Here is a 19552-nt window from a genome sequence, read left to right as displayed (position 1 = left end):
CAACACAAGTAACACATAGGAAGTGCTGCAGGCAATTGGGCTTAGAAGTATAAACATCACATTAGTAGACCCATGAGATAGCATGATGTAGCCACACCTGGAGAGACACTCTCCTTTTCCCCTCCCAACCCACTAAAGAAAACAAGTCTGAAGCCAAAATGTGAAGATTCAACTGTACAACATCATTTCTGGTCTCAAAGGCTAACTACATCAAACAGACATAAAATAAGCTGGATTCACTTCAGCCAAAATATGTTTCCACTTGAAACAAGATCAAGTTCTGTCTAGAAGACCTTGGGGTTTTACTGGATGCTGTAAATCTGTTCAGCAGCTGTGGGTGGCACCAGTTTCACAATAAAGTGGACTATGGAGTAAGTAGGAAAAGTCCTAGGTAAAATAACTAAAAGCTGAACAATGAAACAATCATTAATCATCCATGGCTCTTTCCTGTAGGAAATACGTGGCCCTATTATCTGGATATCACAGTGAAATATTCACATTAGTATGTGGTTCACAAAATACCAAACACTTTCATTAGCAAATCATCTTTCAAAAAATACTTGAAAAAACACCCCAACCAGGAAGAATCCTAAAAAACCAAACCATCCCACATCCAATTTTTTCCAAAGTAAATGCTTATATTCCTTTAACTCTGAGCTTGCATGGATCTGCAAGAGCTGTTTTAGCTAAAGCCTGGCATGTTAGTTCTAGGAGCTGCTGATGAGGCCAGGGGCACTATATAACAGTACAGATAGTAGAAACTCACCTGTGGGTGCTCCACCCAAACCATAACACTCATTTATTTGAGCACAGGAAACGCAAACCTGCCTTGGGCTTGTGACCTGCACCAACCTCAACACCAACCAACCTTCTGCAATGAAGACTGCCACTACACAGGTCAGGCTGGCTGAAACTAGCTGAGGGAAGTTGGGTGCCAAAGCTGGCTGGTCATCAGAATATGCTTCAGCAAGAACATTACAGCTGATTATTCAGTCACTCAGGGGACTACAAAATACATATTTTCCAGTCACATGAGAAAATATCATCAGTTATAGAGAAATCCTCCTCATGAGGCTGCTACTAGTTTGACCTGCGGTGAAGAGCTAAGGCACACCTCTGACTCCCTTTTATGAGCTCACATGTTCCTCCTTGCTACACATTCCCACTCTTGTAGCTCCTCCAGAGTAATTTCCCTTGTCAGAAGTAGCCTGCTTCTGACAGAGTGATCTGAAGGAAACTATTATTAAATAGTTTCTATGCTAACATAGGTAATTTTACACACAAAATCACACCTGCATACCTGGGGAGGAGAAGAAAAGACAGAGAGCAAAGGAGGAACAGCCTGCAACAAGATTCCTTAATCTGGCTCAGCTGCACTTCATCTGATTACAGTCCTGGTAACCTTGACAGTGAAAGCTGCACCTTCTGTGAAGAGCTCCAAGCATGGTACTTTCTGTCTATCTGACCAGAATAACAATCCTGATCATGGGCTGAATAAATCACAGGGAAAAAAGGGAACATAAAATACCCCTGCAGTTGTGAAAAGAATGCATATTATGAATATGGCTCCCAAAAGGGAAAAGAAAACAAATTAAAAGCAAAGATAAGCATATAACTCAAGTTTAGCAGAAAACTGTCGGTTTGACAGCTGTGAAAAGTTTTAAAGAAATAATGTATCATTTCAAAATACAACTCTTCAGTAATTTTTTGCACAAGATTTGCTCAGTTGCTTTCAGTGCAGATGAAAAAAAATGCTGTCAACATAAATAGCGCCAGAGAGCTGAAATTCTGTAGGTGATGATCACTGTACTTGTCCAAAGCATTAGGAGAATGTTAGGGATCAGCTTTGGAGCATGCAGTCTGTCTGGTCTGCTCACATCCTCCAACACAGATCTAAAACTCACACAGACTCCAAACGCCCAATTCTGCCATAGTGAACATTGCACCCAAGATCACAACTGGCCTTTTGGATTTGTTGTAGCACAAGTTCCTACTCTGAACTATTTTGTTTACCAGTATTTTTCAAACACAGTGCAGTCTTATGAATAAAGATGTGCTTTTTCCTCTGGCCACAACCCTGCTCATTAAAAAATACCCACTATAAGGAGCACCTTCAAAAATAAGTGAGATGCAGTTTGGTTAAGGATGTGGTGAGGAATCCTTGATGGGACTATAGTAACTCATATGCTCCACAGTGCTCAGTCCCCTCTAGAGGGAGTCCACTAACTGCTCTAAGGAATGGAGAGCACTGTCCAAGACACTGCACAATTCTTTGACCTCATTCTGCCTTTGCTTCTTTCCTTTTTCCTTAGAACACGCTGTGTGATTCTGGGGAAAGGATATCATTATCAGGTTTGGTTTCTTAAGAAGTTACTTGCCAGTAAGCATTTTTGCATTAGCTCATCCTTACTTGTTCTCAAACAGGCAGCTTTGCTATCATTAAAGCAAGTAGATCCAACAGTATGTATGTATTGAAACCATGACACATTCAATAAGAACCACACTCAGCCATCACTTGGAAAAAATTCTAAGGCTTAACTTCTGAAGGAATCATAAGTACATGCCATCATGGCAAGAGAAAGTGATTCTTCTGTACTGAAAAGATTTCTTAGCTTCACCATTTAAAATCTGAAAAATCTTACCTTAATCTATTTTTACAGATGTGTGGTTTTCTCATGTGACCAGACTCTGCTGCCTTCTCTTCCCAAGGTGGAAGGATACCTGTAACTGAGTTTAGCTAGCACTCCAAAAATGAGGTAACCTTTTTTCAAAGCAGGAGTGTATTTGTTTCCCTAACATAGCAGAGAAAGAGATGGATGACCATGTCTGATTGCTCAATGCCATACAGAGATATACATCTCTTTTATCTCAGTTAAAATAGTCATATGTGTCTTTTCTATTAGGATACACAGACACCTAGTACTAAAAAAAGTACTTGCAAAAGAAACAAAACATTAAAAGACTGTTCAAAAATTGGATTCCTTTCTTTTCAGCTAGTTAGAGCATTTTACAGGGAAGAGAAAAAGAAATCACAAATCAGAGTAGAGAACGCAATAGCAGTTTGATCATCACTGCCTAAATTAACAATTCTTATCCTTATTCTAAGTACAAATTAATCTATTGCTTCCCTGTAGCAGTACCAGACCACCTAACTTCCTATGCTAGCCAGTAAAAAACTAGAATCAAGGCCCCTCCTCATTTTCCCTGACTCATCTTTTTTTAGGTGAGAGTGGTCTTTGAGCTTCTGCTCTTCTCCTTATGCCATTCACTATGAAGGATATAACTTGTGGAAGGAAATAAAAAAGTGCTTTACTTTCCCCTATAGATGCATAAGGCAAGCAATGACCCAGTCCTGCATATGCTATACATTACAAAGCTATTATGCTTGCCCTAAGTGTCTCTTTCTTTTTCTTTAATACCATATGGTACTAATTATCTTTGTGGGTACAAATAAAAATAAAGACTTCTTGAAACCACATTTGATTTATTCCTGACCACTGAAAAATCAGTAATAGAATACACTGTCAAACCACTGGCATGGAATGTGAATAATGTCTACCCTGCACTATGACTTCCCTCACATACAAACCTACATGCAACTACATTACAAAACATGAGGCAAGAAGAGTTAGGCTGAAGTCAGGATACCCTGTGTACAACCATTGCTAACACCAACTACACAAACAAGCTTCACAAATTCAGTTAATTTTAACAGAAGGTCTCAAGGCACTGACAGGGATGGGCCAGAGCACAAGGAAAGCTAGATATCCTAGAGGAAAAAAGCATACTGTTCAAAAAAGCCAAAGAAGTGAATTAGCATTTTGACATGGGTACTGCAATGGCTGAACAATTAACAGCACTGCCTAGGTTATTGGCAGCTACAATTAAAACAAATGGAGGAGTGGGGGAATAAAAGCACAAAAAACCCATACTTAAAGCAAGGTGTTGACTCTTCCATCAATTACCTTCCACCTTTACAGTCTGAAAGTGTTTTCAAAATTAAGACTAAACTATTAAGGTTCTTCATCCAGGTAGCAAATTACTCACAAATCTACAATATTTTAAAGCCCCGTAGCTGAATATTCATATTATGCCAAAATGCTTAGATTGCTTCAAATGGGCACATGGGAAATTTGTGATGCTGAATTTGTGGTTAGTTACTAATGCAGCAACATTTTGCATTAATGAAACTCCTGATGTGCATTAATTACTGTACTGGCTTGTAACACGTTTTTGTGCCTATTAGTTTGCTAATACTTGGAATAAAAATAATCATGTATGACTTGTGCAAGTAGGGAAATGTAAGCCACAGCTCATTTGAATTTAGAAAAAACAGACCATATTAAGAAACCATGCAGTTTCTCACCAGTTATTCTTGTGCATGAGAAGATGCCATTAATGAAATGCATCAGCACATCTGAGTTCTTAGAAATGAACTTACCTTGGAGTCCCTAAAAATCGCTGTGATCTCAGTTGTTCAGCCACATATAAAGATGCTGCTGTTGCCAGTAGTTGTCTTCTTTCAAGATCTGTCAACTTGTGTCCTAGTTTTCAGAAAGAAGTTTAAAAAAAAATTAGATCCCACAGACCAACACAGATACAAAAAGTAACAACTACCAGTAAAGACACTGCTCAGTCCTCACACATGAAAGCGACATTTTTTTCCCTCTAAATTAGGATGAGGCACAGCATAGCAGACGCTCTGAGTTTCAGAGTTTAAATTGCATGTTTTCATACAAATCAGCCTAACTGCTAACACTGGTATCTCTGTTAAAAACAATTTGACAACTGAAAGAAAAGAAACTGAATGACGCTGCAGCATCTTGTTTTCATTACTGAAATGTCACTGGTTGACATATTGTGCCTCATGCTGGTAAGGAATCCATCTGTACATTAGAACTTGCTCAAAATATAGAACACTCTCAGTACTTTATCTGAGGCAAAGGCTACAGATCTTTCAAACAAAAGGGACAGCACAACAGTATAAACCCAAAAAATAAATGGGGATAAGGCTACTCCTCAGCCCTGGGTCATTTAGTGTTATTTGTGTAATCATTAGCTCACAACTAATGGAGTCAAAAGTGATGTTTGACACTTCAGAAGCAGAAAGTGGCTCAAAGCAGTCTATAATCTGAAGGCAGGCAATCTAACAAATATTTGGCAAAAAGATACAACCGGTGTGACAGGAAGCAGGTTGTCTCCCAGTCTGGTCTTGTTCCAGAAAGTGATGGTTAAATAGAGATTCAATTGTCCATTCAAGATGCTAAAAAGAGTACAGTAACAGAACTCTGCCCTCCCCATCTTTAGGTCAGAAATCACACATCACAGATTTGGTATGAAAAGATGGCAAATAGGTGGCCAAGAATAATGAGATTCCAGAGAAGAGCCACTAAGATGAGTAGAGAAATGGAGCACCTCTTCTATGAGGAATGGCTAAGAGAACTGGGATTGCTCAGCCTGGAAAAGAGAAGGCTTCACAGTAACCTAACTGCAGCTGTCCAGTGCCTGAAAGGTGCCTGCCAGAAAGATGGAGAGAGAATATTTACAAAAGCATGTAGTTAAAGGACAAGGGGAATAATTCAAACCAAAAGAGTTTAGATTAGTCTAGGAAGAAATCCTTTACTGCAAGGGTGGTGAGGCACTGGAACAGGCTGTCCAGGCATGAATTCCCCATCCCTGGAAGTCCTAAGGCCAAGATGGATGGAGCACTGTGCAATCTGGTCTAGCAGAAGGTATCCCTGCCCATGGCAGGGGGGTTGGAATCAGGTGATTTTTAAGGTCCCTTGAAACCCAAGCCACTCTGCAAATCTGTGAGAGAGAACAAGAAGACAAAGTACTCAGTCTTTAAGACAGGAAGTTAAAATTGATATAAAATAGGACAAGAACTGCAAAGCTGAATTGTCATGAAGAAACGAGGCAAACTTTATCCATGAGAAAGATTCTGCACAAGTGAAATCAAGAGCATTTCACAAGGGAGAGAGGAGAATTACACAATAAAGTTAAAGGTTAACAACCGAAAGACTTTGCTGAACTCAGTTACAACACAGCTCTCAAAAAGTGCTTTATGTGTACATATCACAGCAAATGCCATCATCCAGAAAAAGTATAGATTTCACATGAAAGGATGGGGGAAGAGCTTCAGAAGGCTCTATCTCCCAGAGGAACTCTGTCCAGGGAGACACATTTGCTTCCAGTCCTGCAGCAAACGATAAGACAGATCCCTTCTATACCTCCACCTTCCCATGGCCTCAGTGCTATGTAATGTAAATTCACATTCCCCAGTAGTGGTTACTAGCCAGTGACAACCTCTATCAGCAGAATAAAATACGACTAATGAGATCCTGAAGAAAATCCAGAATGGAGACTGTTGTAAAGGACTGGAGCAGACTCTACAGTAACAAAGCCACAATTTCAAAACAGGATGCCTTTTGCACAGAATCCATCGTTCCACTGGGCATATTGGACAGAGTTAGGTAAAGAGATTAGTTAGAGTCCACCTCAGAAATGCAATCATGCCACAGTGATGGGAATACATTCATTAAAGTCCAGCTAACAGTACAAAGAAGTTGTCACAGGCCAAAAAATGTAAATTTAAAAATAACAAAACTCAGAAAATCTGCATCAATCTCTTCTTAATTTAGGCCGCATTAGCATATTCTGGCTGAATATTACTGCAAGTTCCTTTGCTCACTGTTTATTTTTCTTATCTGCCTTGAAATGGAAACTGTCTTCACTTCAACAAACACATGCAGAAATCCAAATGCTGAAAGGTTTAGAACCTGGCTTCAGAAACAAACTTGATCTTTACTTTGCCAGTTACTAGGAAAACTGATTGCGAGGCAAAATTCAAAAAGCAATGAACTTTTGTACTATTTGTACATATACACACACATATATGTGTATATATATATAAGCCTTATGTAATTATACATTGCAATAACATCAATTATCTGGATCTCAAATGCGCCAATTTTCCCATTGCTTACACACAGTGAAGAAACTCTGAGATCATTTTTTCAAAACACTGAATCTAAAACTGGTGATTTGTTTACATGCCCCAGCTAAAGGCACATCAGGAATCTGCCCTAAAGCCTTTGCCTTTCAGTCCCCCTGCCCAACACTCATGACAAGACCATGTGACCAAAACTGCACATTCCCACCTCCTCCAACACACACTGTTAGAACCAACTTAAATACTGGAACAAGGTAACACTAAAAAGGTCCCATTTCAAAGGTTTTATTGCATGTCCTCTGTCTTAGATGAAGTAACTGCTTTTGAGCTTGCTGTGCCACAAAAACTATTTTCTTCCTGTATCTGTAGTAAAAATCAAACTCCAAACAGTGAAAAAGGTTAATAAGTTGAAACAGGTTAACAACTGATCAAGAGTCACACGCGCTTCATTACTGCCAACGTGAAAAATATATTTATTCCTTTGTCACTATTGACAGCAGTTGTGCCACATGTGGCAAGCAGTAAACTAGTTATGACTGTAGTATCCAATGTATGATTTCTGGGAGATAATAGAAACTGTTAATAGGAACATAGCAAAATTAGGTTTTGGTGTCTGGCAATAAACATACAACCCTACCACAGAATGTCCTTAGCATAACTTTGGAGGCATACCTCAGAAGTTTGATTAAAGGCTGCTTCCTAAGGATGGCAATTTACTTTTATTAGGCGGGACAGACTGCTGTCAATACTGCCTTAGTTCTCTGAACCCCAGCCCCATTCCCCTTGCTGTCTGCTTTTGCTCTGCTGCTAGCTCAGCTGAATTCTAAACAGTTTTGAAGTCAAACTTACAATTGCATTACTATATTTGGAAATACACAAATGTCCCAGATAGAAACACCTTTGTTTCCCATCAAGCATTATTCCCCTTCAGAAGCTACTCCTGAGGATTTCAGCAGGGTATCTTGAGGAATAAGTTAATATTCACCATCAATAAAGATATAACAACATGGTCCTTCACGTTCACCATACAGATTGATTTGGAGAGTAACAAAGGTACCTCTGGAGCATTGTCCAAGTGCTGCCTTGAAAGAGAGTGAAATGAGTAAGTAGCAAAGGTCCCCCAACTTCCAACACAGGAAGTTACACCATTGCTCTTCCCTGCTCTCCTCACTGCAGACTCCTGGCTTAGACAGAAATTTCACCTCCACAACGAAACGTGGAACTGGCAGGTCCCACCTCTCTGTTTAACTTGGGATAAATTTCTGATTATCAGCTGAATTAGATAAAGCAAATGCAAAAGAGGAAGAATTATTATAAAATTAAATCACAATTCAAGGGGTGGGAGAAGTGTTGTTCATATTATTTAAAACTAGACTGAACACATCTATTACTACCAAATGGCAGAACCCTGGTCGGAAGGAAGAGAAGAAAAAAGCATTTCTCTCTCATTTCCCTGATGTTATGATTGCTTAAATCAATATTATCTCAGTATCCCCCAAGCTGAGTCAAAAAGGTTCATGCAATTACTTTACATAACCAACTTCAAATTAAATTACATAAAGGTCATTTTTCCCATAACAGTCTCATTTGCATTTTGTCCTAGAAACGTGTTTCCTACTATCAATTACAGGGAAAAAAACAAAACAAAACAAACAAGCCCTGGTTATGTGCCCCAGTAAGTTACTTAATACTTGAAGAGTGACTGTTTTCTGATAGGGAAGAATAAAAAGTAAAAGCATAATGGGAAAGATTAAAAGTGCAATGCATAATTCAGATCAACACCAATGTAGGCAATGTTTATAACATTCCTAGGTTCTATCTCAAGTTTTTCCTGGTGGATTTTGAAGTTAACCATTACAGACGGCACCTACACCAAGTAGGCTGAGGCAGAAAACAAAGTTGAATGTTATAAATATTAGATTCCAATGCAGAGAAAATGAATGGAATCAGCAGCAAGCATCTCCCATATTCTAATAGTGACAGACAGGGGAAGCTGTGCTCCCCCTCCTACTAATAGCAAAAGCCTACAGACTTAAGTTTAAAAGTCATATCTGCAGTCCCAGTTCCCCTAAAAAGCACTTTCACTCAGAAGCATGGAATGACTGAGGCTGAAGGGACCTTGAAAGGTCCTTAGTTTATTCAGCATGTCCCCCCCCCATGAAGCAATCTCAACATCAAATTCAGAATAGGTTGCTCAGAGGTTTGTGCAGTGACACCTTTAAAATCCCCAATCCATGACCCCTGACTCTTGCAGTGCAACTCATTGAAGAGCCTGGCTTCATATGCTTGGGAAATCACCCCAAGGTCCTAGAAGGCTGTCCTTAGGTCCACCCTAAGCTTTCTTGCATCCAGCTGGTTCTCCCAGCTTCTTCCTACAGGTCATCTGCTCCAACCCCAACATCACCCTTGTGGCTCTTCAATAGACTTACTTATGTTTATTGCCATCCTTCTTACATGCATCAGGGGGTTAAAACTGGACACAGTTTTCCAGAGATGGTTGAATAAGCGTTAAGCAGAGTAATAATTTCATCCAATCCCTATAATTATGATAAACACAACACATCTAAAAGCCTTCACCTCATACACAGTCTCTGGAGCCACTATGCCATTTCAGAAGAGAAGTGTTTCCTCTTTATTCTTTTCTATATTAGAAATGTAAAGAATTTTTGTTATTTCTCTCCATTCAGATGAGGTAAACATGCTAGAAGAGGGAAAGTAAATTATTCCTGGTTTTTTTTTTCTCATGTATTTTGTGATGACTTCTGTGACAATCTCTTGGAAAATGAGCCATCTTTCATTGGCACAGAATGTGTCTCACAAAGAGTGTGATTGATTTCAGACATCCTTTAATAACCAGAAAGAGTGCAACATCAAGAAGAAGATCTCAATATTTAAATAAAAAAACTAGGAAAATATAAACTGTGAAACAGACTGAACTGCAATGACCTATCCCATAAACAGGGTCTAACCTAAGGATCCTTTAATTTATCTTTGGTCCAAGACTCTTCTTGGATCTTTGTGAAAACAGAGATACACTGTCTGTGCCTATAAAGTAGGGATAATACACAGCAGATTTCCTTCTCATCAGGCAGACTAGAAAGTACAGAGGCTTCCCAGGTTGTCTGGAAGCTGTAGAAGAACAGTGCATCTGACTCCTGCATGCTTGGCAGACATTTTTATTCTGTAAGCAAAGTGCTTGGAGGCCACTCTAAGACAGGTGCTACTTGACCTAATCAACACTCCTGCACCCGCCCTCAGATCCACACACCTCCCAAAACATGCATGGGTGCTCAGAACAACAACCCACAGCAGCTCACCTACTGCCAGCCAGCATTCCAGTCAGCCAGCCCTCACATGGACAAAAAAGGGCATGACAGGAACTGCTTTCCCACCCAAATCATACTCTGCACATGGTTACTTTCAGCCCACCTAGTATTTTAAAATAACTTGTAATAAACAAACTACTTCTGGTAGTGAATGTTTACTTAAATTGGAAGAAAGAGTTAAACTCTAATTATAAAGTTACTAAACATACCCATTCTACATGTAATTTGAAGAGACTATCACACAGGTTAATGGAAAAGTAGCCAAGACACATCTAATAATTAATTTTTTCTTAACTTAGAGTAAAAGTCTTCTAATAAAGGATTATAATGGAACTCATAAAAATGAGACTGGAAAACAAAGACTCTCTTATTTTACTCTTAAGACTCAATATTTATACTTGAAGAAAAATGCACATACAGAATGGGCCAGTACTTCATGCAGTCACCAGAGAGAACACAGCTGAGATTCAGTACTTATCACCAGTGTAGATCACTACAACTGTAGTAGCAATTGTGCAGGTTACAAAAGAAACACAATGGATTGTGCTTGAGCATTGAGCTTGTGAATTTAACACACATCTCTATTCAAATTATTCTATTTCTTAAGTTTTCTAAGTTTAAAACATTTCTAGTATGGATTCCTACTGTTAACAGCAGCACATATTTTTACATATTTCCAGATCTGTGTTGGCTATACATTGCTCTAATTTTTTCAGACTGTCACAGCTCTTTTTTTTACAGCTATTCATTTTCTATAAACAATAGTACGATATATGAAACTACCTAATTTTCAAATCCTCTAGCAAAGTTTACCCTGGGTATTTATATTAAAGTTAGTTTAAGTGATTAAAGAAATTACATGTAGATTAGTTTTTGTCTTTGCTCCTCTTGTTGAGCTTCTACCTGTCATCTACCCACCATCTCTGCTTGCCTTCAACAGTTCCCATTTGAGTAATTGGATCTGTAGAAATATTTTTTATGGGTACTTAAACTGCCCTCAAATTCAAGTCATCTTTTTGTTTAAGCATGAAGGATTTGATCCAATGCAAACTGCATCATTAAAAGGGCTCTCAGTTTCTTTGATGAGCTTTAAATCACTATTCACAAGTCACTTTTCTTGAACTGAAGTTCAATGCCATCATATCTCTATCTATAATTAAGAAGGCTAATGTGTGCTTGTGTTTGATACGTGGAAGAAGATGAGCAAGACTTCTCATATAGCAGGGAAAAAGTCCAGGAATTTCACATGTGACAATCATTAATTTCTATTATAAAGCATCACTCTATCTGTTCTTGCGTCCTCTGGTGTCCAGAGCAAAAGCATATCTTTAAGAATCTGCTAATACAATACTGCTATTTGATTTATGTTTTTATTGTTCCCAGTTACATGCCAGGGAAGGCAGCCTTCTCACAATATGGCACTGGGACTCTTACATCTTGTTTCCTTGCCTTTTTCCTCCATTCCCCTCTCCCCATTCCTAGTCTGCCACTCACTTTGCACATCTGCTGAAGTTCACCAGATTCCTTCATGAGCTAAGTCAGCCAAGGAATTTACAAAAAGCTACTCCAGCAAAAGCAGCAACAGTAAAAAAATGCAGGTTTCATGGTGGTTTAGAGATCTGGATGTACCCAGGAAAATGACTGAATAGTCCCAGAAACACCAGAGAGGCAAGACATGACATTTTGTATTCAAGTGTCAGGGAAGGGAAAGACCAGCTACAGCAGCACCAAGCTTTCAAGAGCAGATGAGCAGAGTACCCTGGAATCTCTACTGGGTCAAAGCCAGCTGAGTTACCCAAAGATTATCTGGGTACCCCCTAGCAAAAACAACACAGGAACTTTACAGCTCGGAGCACAGCAAGCACACTGCCGCTCAAGGTGGCCAACACCTGTTCCTGTGGTCTCAGTCAGGAGCCAGGAACAAGCAGGATGCATCAGTCCCACATGCAGGACTGTATCACACACAGACTTGTCAATTACATCACGATATCAAGTAGTTCTGGTGCAAAGAATAGTCATCCACACACTCACACACTGAGTCCTGAGGTAAGAAAAATCTGTTCTGCTCCTTAATGAGACTAGAATTTGGCAAGGTGCCAGTCATGTCCAGTGACTGCCAATCTGGCACTGCTGCCTCCAAAGTGAGATGAGGATTCTGCCACATTGGATTCATGATGAATGGGGAAAAGGAATCTCCACAGGATTCATAAAGGACCCATGAATGATGAACTATAAATACTGACTTTTTTTTAATAAGAGAGATGTTCTGCCTGGTGAATGCCAGCTGAGGTGAGAGAACTGTATGGAAGAACAGTTCCATGGAGTCTCTGACCACACAGGTCAAGAAAGCACCTACAGCAGATTGGCTAAGAGAGAAGCCAACCTTTTAAAACATGATCCTTGTGAAAGGAAACCAATGTATTGGTTTTCTTATATTTTTCCAGCAATCATTGGTAAACATTTTGAAATTGATCAGTTTGAGATGCTGTGAAGAAATAATTGCATTTGTGTTTATATTAACCTAGTGTATGAGTTCACAATTTCAAAATGATGCCCATTACTGTGTGCAATGTATATTAAGACCAGGGTACTGAAAACTCCAGTAAAATGCCAGATCCTCCAGAAAAGGCTACAGAGAAAACAAAGGGTGCCAAAAGGCAATTCTAAAGGTGATACACCAACTTATAAAGAAGCAACAGTGCTGAGTGTAAACTTATCCAACTATAATTAATAGTAGAAGTCCTGTGTGTAATGAAGCATGATAGCATAGCAGAATTGAGTTGATGTTTATTTTACATTTTTCATATGACCTGTAAATGGTTTTTCTTGACATTGGGTGTATTCAATTTACTATTTTAACACTAGAAGTATGTATTTTGCCTTCTTGAAAATAAAGTTAACTATTTCAACTTCATGCATTATTTAAAAACTCTAAGAGTGTGTTTGCACAGATCTATTTGAAGAAAAAGTAAAGACTGGGAAGCATGTCAGTCTAAAAATATAAAGGAGCAATAATCAAAATAACATTACTTAAGAAAAGAAATATTTCTAAATGGAACAAACCTTTAAAACCATCAGGATACACTTCAGGAAGGAATTTAGTGCTGATGTCTCCTTGAACAAAGCGTGGATGGACGATGACTTCTCGCAGTAAAGAAATATTGTGAGCTACACCTGAAAACAAAAAAAAAACAAAAAAACAAATCAGTACAAAATCAGGTAATATTAATCACAAATTATAGTAGGAAAGGACTTTTAAAAATATGAGCTCCTATATTTCTGGAATAAATACTTGTTCACAATTTAGATACCATAGTACTGACATAACCAATGCAGATTTACCAGTTGTTTCACTCCTGCCTCAAAACCCTTTTAAACGCTCAGTTTAATAGAGTAAACAATCTAAACTGTCACCTCATCAAACCTAATTCAAACACCTAGTTGAGTTAAGGACAGGAAGCACAACCAAGATACTTTTGGTTCCATTGTAGAAGATGTAGGCAAGACCAGAGCTATCTCCTTGAAATAACAAACTAGTCATGACAGTAAATAGTAGCTGAATTCCACTGAACCCTGAATGGAAAATATGCACTGTGTTACACCCCAATCACAGTAATGAAATGCACTAAAAACTTTAACTACTTAGCATATCATTTTACAGCATTTTTATAATTTGTAATGCATAAGAGACTCCTGTGTAACTTACAAAAAAAGAAATTTATTGCTTCCTCCACATGTATTTTTATCCAACCTTGCCTGGTCAATTTTTTTATTGAATACCTTGGTTCCCTTTTGGCACCACTGTGTGACTCTGTTAGGCATATAGCCAACAAAAATAATTTATTTATTTTTAAAATTACTTATCACAGAATTTTTAGAGACACCCTTATCCTTTAATTTCTTTTAATATTATGCAACTTCATATTTTCTGCATTTCTTCATCTCTTTCTCATTGCAATTCTCAGCTTGTCTCCTCCATCTCCTAAATGATTCTATTTTTAATTTAATAACTTCTGTGTAACTAAATTAGTGACTTAATTCTAAACTGCACTTTGACAGAAGTACTTGCAGTTTAGCCCTGAATATGACGGTCACTAAAAGTCATTTCATTGAAATATTAAATACAAGTCCTTATAGAAGGTGGGAGAGGAAAGGTGGTGCAAAAAAAAAAATCCTTGAGAAAAAAACTGTCTAGATCATTTAAATTTTCTCCCTACTGCAAACAATTTTCAAAAAGAAGGTACTCTCTCTTTTGAGAGTGGCATACAGGTGATCTCTGGAAAGTTGAAGATTACAGGTCAGAAAACCAGCATCTTAATCTCCATTCTCTTCTCAATTGTAAAAAGAGATCAAACAAATTCTGATGAGCCAGAAAGTTCCATCTTAATATGACTACACACAATAACACTGGCTCATAAACATTAATAGTTCTTAAGAAAAGCTGGAATATACATGCAGTTTGGGAGCATTACGAGTGTTGATTTATTCCAGGTGTGGATAACTGAGGAGCTCCTACAGGAAAGAGGTTATCCAACCACAGCTGTGCACATTCTCACCCCTCTGGCAATACAAAGCAATCACATTTTTTCATCATTGTCAGAGGAGCAGGTAACTCCAAATCACATTGCATTTGCCATTTCACATTAATTTTGGCTCTAGCTGCACACCATCACGTATAAAATGCAGAGCACATCACAAAACAGTTCATGACAAAAGTTTGTCTGTGCATCCACATGCCCTGCAAAGCACAGAATTCTGTACTTCACATATGTTTACTCACAAGTTATTAAGACTGTGATGATATGATCACAATTAGAGACAACATGACTCAATTTTTTGCAGGGTTTTTTTAGTGTAAAATAATATTGAAGAAGAATTCATTGCAAACTGGGGTATTTCAGCTGTAAATTAGGTTATTTGGATTTTTTCCCTTGTTGAGATCTCACCAAAGCACAGACACTAGCACTACAGAGCATGCAAATTGCTGAGGCTACAGGAGATTCTTTTACACTCCTTTCCCTTTTGTGTTTTTCCAGTTTAGAAGCATGAACAACATCCTTGTTATTTCATATGCAGACCAGTTCAAACACTTTCAAAGCTCTCTTCCCCTACTAGTCTGCTGCTGGTGTGAATTTTCAAGCTCTCTGTGTGGCCGTCACTGAAACCACTTTAAACGCACCGAGTCAGACTCAGCCTCATTGAATCACGAAGTCACAGCTTTAAAGACTTGTTCATGAGCCATTAAATAGCACATGAAACAAGCAGTTCAATGATGACATGACAGAAATGTGTCCATTTCATTAAAAGAAGATCCTTGCTGCCTGCGACCTAAATAATCGTTCACAGACCTCGACTTCATAAACACTGAATGAAAGTCACACTGTATCTCCACTAAACAAAAGAATTAAAAATCTTACACTAAATGACCATAACTTGGAAACAAATAATGTCTGTCTTTGCCTGCTACAGATTCCCCCCACAATTCCCAATCTGACTAGTAATTTGAAATATCCCAGAGACTTCATCTATTACAAAATGAAGAGGAGGATGAATCCTTCAATGTTGCCCAACTTTGAATCCAGGATTTAAACATGCTACAGTGTGTAACCAGATCATCTCACATTTTTCTTTTCTAAACTGCTATAAGATCCCTGGTGAGGTGATGGCTGATGACAGATGACAGAGCTTGGTGTCTCAACTGATTGCCCCAAAAGACCTAAAATTAAAAAAAATACTATGAGTATTCTTAATTATTTCTAACTCATGAGCATCTGAAAAATATGAGGCTTCTGCAATGTTTTAAGCTCTAAAATTCATTTAATAAGTTCAAAAGAGCAGAGAAGCCTAGGTGTTTGGGAAGCAATATAAAAAGCATTTTACATACAGGAATTAAAAGTTTAATAAACAAGTTTCCATTTAAAATATCATGAAAGGCTATCTATCCCCATGATCATTATGTGAGCAATGACTGCATGGTTGATCTGCTTCTCAAGACTGAGTTGATACTTTTAGTGATGTACCAAATCATATGGCTTTAAAAAAAAATTACCAGTGCAATCCTTCAGAAGTCTACAAGTTTTAGATTTGCAATTTAGTGTGACCTCTGTCAAAGTTCATAAGGTCTCCATCTGTGTGTGAGTAACTACTAGGCTACAGAAATATGGACCCCTAGAGCAGCTTGCTCCTGACTACCTGCTGCTTCCAAAACACTGGCCAGACATTAGCCTCACACTCTCACAGGATCAAACAGAGGCTAACAGGCAGTGCTTATTTCATGCAAAGTTAGACACTAAACTGAAGTATATTGTATTTGTATTGCAGTGGTTTTCAGAGAATTTTTCTTTTTCTTGACCAGATCTGTAGACTGCCAGGAACAAAATCACATTTGTTAGCCTGAAAAGCCATGACATTTTCAACAAGCAAACAAAATCCTAAACTATATCAGTTCATTTCTCCTCCAGAAAACCAAATTTCACTTCAGCTTCATGATTTTTACATTGTTAAGGCTGAGGCAGAACTGCAGTTACAGTTATGTTCTTCTTTCCTCTAAGCCAAAATATAATAAAATATAATAATCACTGGCTTTGTATCTCTATTTTTTCATTTTGCTTGGCTGTACTTTTCATACAATATTACATCAGTAGCTTCTTGGGTTTCAATTTTTACACACTATTCTTCAGAATACATTTGTAAAAGAAAGCAGACTAGCATTTAAATTATGGAGCGCTAATGAAATTTTTAAAAACTATGTATTGATATGCTTTATATAGAACACAAATTGCTGAGGTTCCATTAATTTTTCCAGTTAAATTATCGTTATTGCCTAATGAATACAGGAACACATTAAATAATCACACTGTTCACCAGAGCTTATTAGCAACCCCCATTTAAATAAACTCTCATTAAAAAAAAATTAAATTATAATCAGAAGAAATTACTCCCCATACTGCCTGTCTTTATCTTGCCTCCTTTCCTTCTTCATTCTCTGCCTTAAAAACTCTGCTAAGTACACCAGACTTTTCATTCACTTAGCTACATACTGTAGGCTAACTCTGAACCTGTCCTCAAAAGAAAACCCAAAGACAACAACAAAATGCAATTTATAGAAAACAGTTTTATAACAGGTTTATAAAGAGGCTATCGCACCACATTTTTACTCACTAAAAATCAGAACTTGGAATGCCAAGGCACAAAATCATAGGCAATGTTTTCACTATAAATATTTACTGACACTAAACATATTCAGTGTTGATTAGCCTTTTTACAGTATTAAGCTTCTGTCATCTTGATGCCTGCAAACACAAATCTGCATTTATCCATGTAAACTTAATTGGAGTCCTACATGCCCCTCTGTAGATAAGCAGTTGAATAGACTTAACTTGCTGATCATTTCAAACGGTGCTAAGTGGAACAGAAAGAACTTTATCTGCGCACTTACTGACTGCAAAACCAACACGTGGAGCACTGGACTAGAGGCTGCTCTTTTTAACAAGCCAGCAAAGCTAAACTATCACCCAACAATTTAAATGCTGAATAAGAACAAATGTGATGAAGCTTAGGAGGTATCTCATTTCTCTAAAGAAAATATTAAAAAATATTTACTAAGCTCTGCACTGAGCATTATGAAACACTGATTATGCTACTGTTCACTTAAAACAAGAACATTATCGGATTTGCACAGACTATGAAAACACCACTTTCAACATATGAACTTTCCAAGTTCTTGATTACCACCCAGCAAGTCTCCATGTTTGTAATTCCAAAAGTTTTCATAATATTCCCTAAAACCCTCAACATTCAACTGTTTAACTGTCTTTCAAAGCTCGTGTTTTGCTACAGCTCACTTCAGAGCTGGCTATCCATGTACAAAGCCCCATCCCAAAAGCAAGGAAAAGAGGGGGTTTTATCTTTTAATTTTAATACACAAACACCCACATGAAATTCTCACATGGGATCAGTGCACCACTGACCCTCATGTATTCCAATTAAAAACAATCATTCTTTCAGATACAAAAGTCTGGAGCTCACTGAATTCACACACCAGGATAAAGGAGGAGAAGGGAGGCAAAAGGAGATAATATATGATAATATTGTATTGTAAAATCATACATTCAAACTCAAACTTTTGTAACTGCATGTGGTTCTGAACTTCTTAGTAGGAGTTAAAAGGACCATTATTTACAGTGCTAGCAAACACAAATTAACATTGAGTGAATCAGTAGAATAATTGGAAGCAGAAGCTAAGCAGGCTTTGTCAAGAAAAGTGAAAGAAAATAACTTTCACTTTTCCTCTCTTCAGATATCCTTTTACTCTGAAGAAGGGGAATACAATACTAAGACAACTTTATATCTACAGAAATAACAATCATTTCTTGTTTTTCACTGCCCCAGTTCTTTCTCCTTAATAAAAGGAAGAGGATAAAAACCATACAAACAAAAATCTTATCTGGCAAAAAAAAGGTATCTTTTTTGAATTTCCCCTTCTGCACCAATAACATTGCCTTCCTCTTTTACCTGATCAGCCTGTACTTCAATTGCCCTTCCCTCCTTCTTCTCCACATGACAGTGGTAATCTAAACTACATTCCACAGCATTTTGCTGACAAGCTCCCATTCCTACTCCCTCTCGACTGACTTAAGAAAAGAAAAGACCAGGAGCAGCATCTGAGCTCCAAGCAGATGCTACTAAGAATTCTGAAATTATCCCTTCTAGTGATTTTGAACTAAGCTTGTTCCCCTCCCTCCTCCAGTTTTGGTTTCCACATCAATACACTGAGGAATCTGCAAAGGGTGAGAACACAAATACTCTTGCAGAAGTACCCGTCTGTTACCACTGCTATGCAGAAGTTGCATGACCTGTTTAGGCATTTCTTAAAAGCACAACCAAAAAATCAAAACCTCATTTCATTTTTTAAGAGCAGACAAAATACACTGTTTTTGCAAGTAAATAGGTTTTTTACACTCAAAGACTGTCTTGCTCACAATACCAGTGAGAGCATTTGCAGGGGCTCAGAATACAGGAGAGTCTAAAACTGACATGTATAGCAACATAGAGAAGTCTCTTTGAAGTTAAAATAATTCAGTAATTCATGATGTTTGGATCTAAATGCAAGTTTACTGTGAAAAGCTTTGTACCTGAAATTAATGGTACATTATTTGAAATACATGATAAAACACTAACATTGAAGTTGGGTGTTTTTTCTTGTGCTCCAGGATGACCCTGCTTGAGCAGAGAGGTTGGACCACATAATCTACTGAGACCCCTTCCAATCTTA

General features: G+C 37.9%; 1 protein-coding gene across 1 annotated transcript in view; it reads right to left on the bottom strand.

The window, feature by feature from the left end:
• PCCA (propionyl-CoA carboxylase subunit alpha) overlaps positions 1-19552 on the bottom strand; it is a 273888-nt gene that overhangs the window by 127172 nt on the left and 127164 nt on the right. The window contains exons 17-18 of the mRNA XM_054271455.1: positions 13342-13452; positions 4442-4544 (exon numbers count right to left, since the gene is read on the bottom strand). Of these exons, the coding sequence (XP_054127430.1) occupies positions 4442-4544; positions 13342-13452 (214 nt within the window). The remainder of the gene's footprint in view (positions 1-4441; positions 4545-13341; positions 13453-19552) is intronic.

The sequence above is a fragment of the Melozone crissalis genome, unplaced genomic scaffold (assembly GCF_028551555.1).
Source record: "Melozone crissalis strain CALT ecotype California unplaced genomic scaffold, PUWL_Pcris_2 ptg000013l_1, whole genome shotgun sequence".
NCBI classification, from domain to species: domain Eukaryota; kingdom Metazoa; phylum Chordata; class Aves; order Passeriformes; family Passerellidae; genus Melozone; species Melozone crissalis.
Note: the sequence above shows the minus strand (reverse complement) of the source record. Positions and strands in the feature narration are given on the sequence as shown.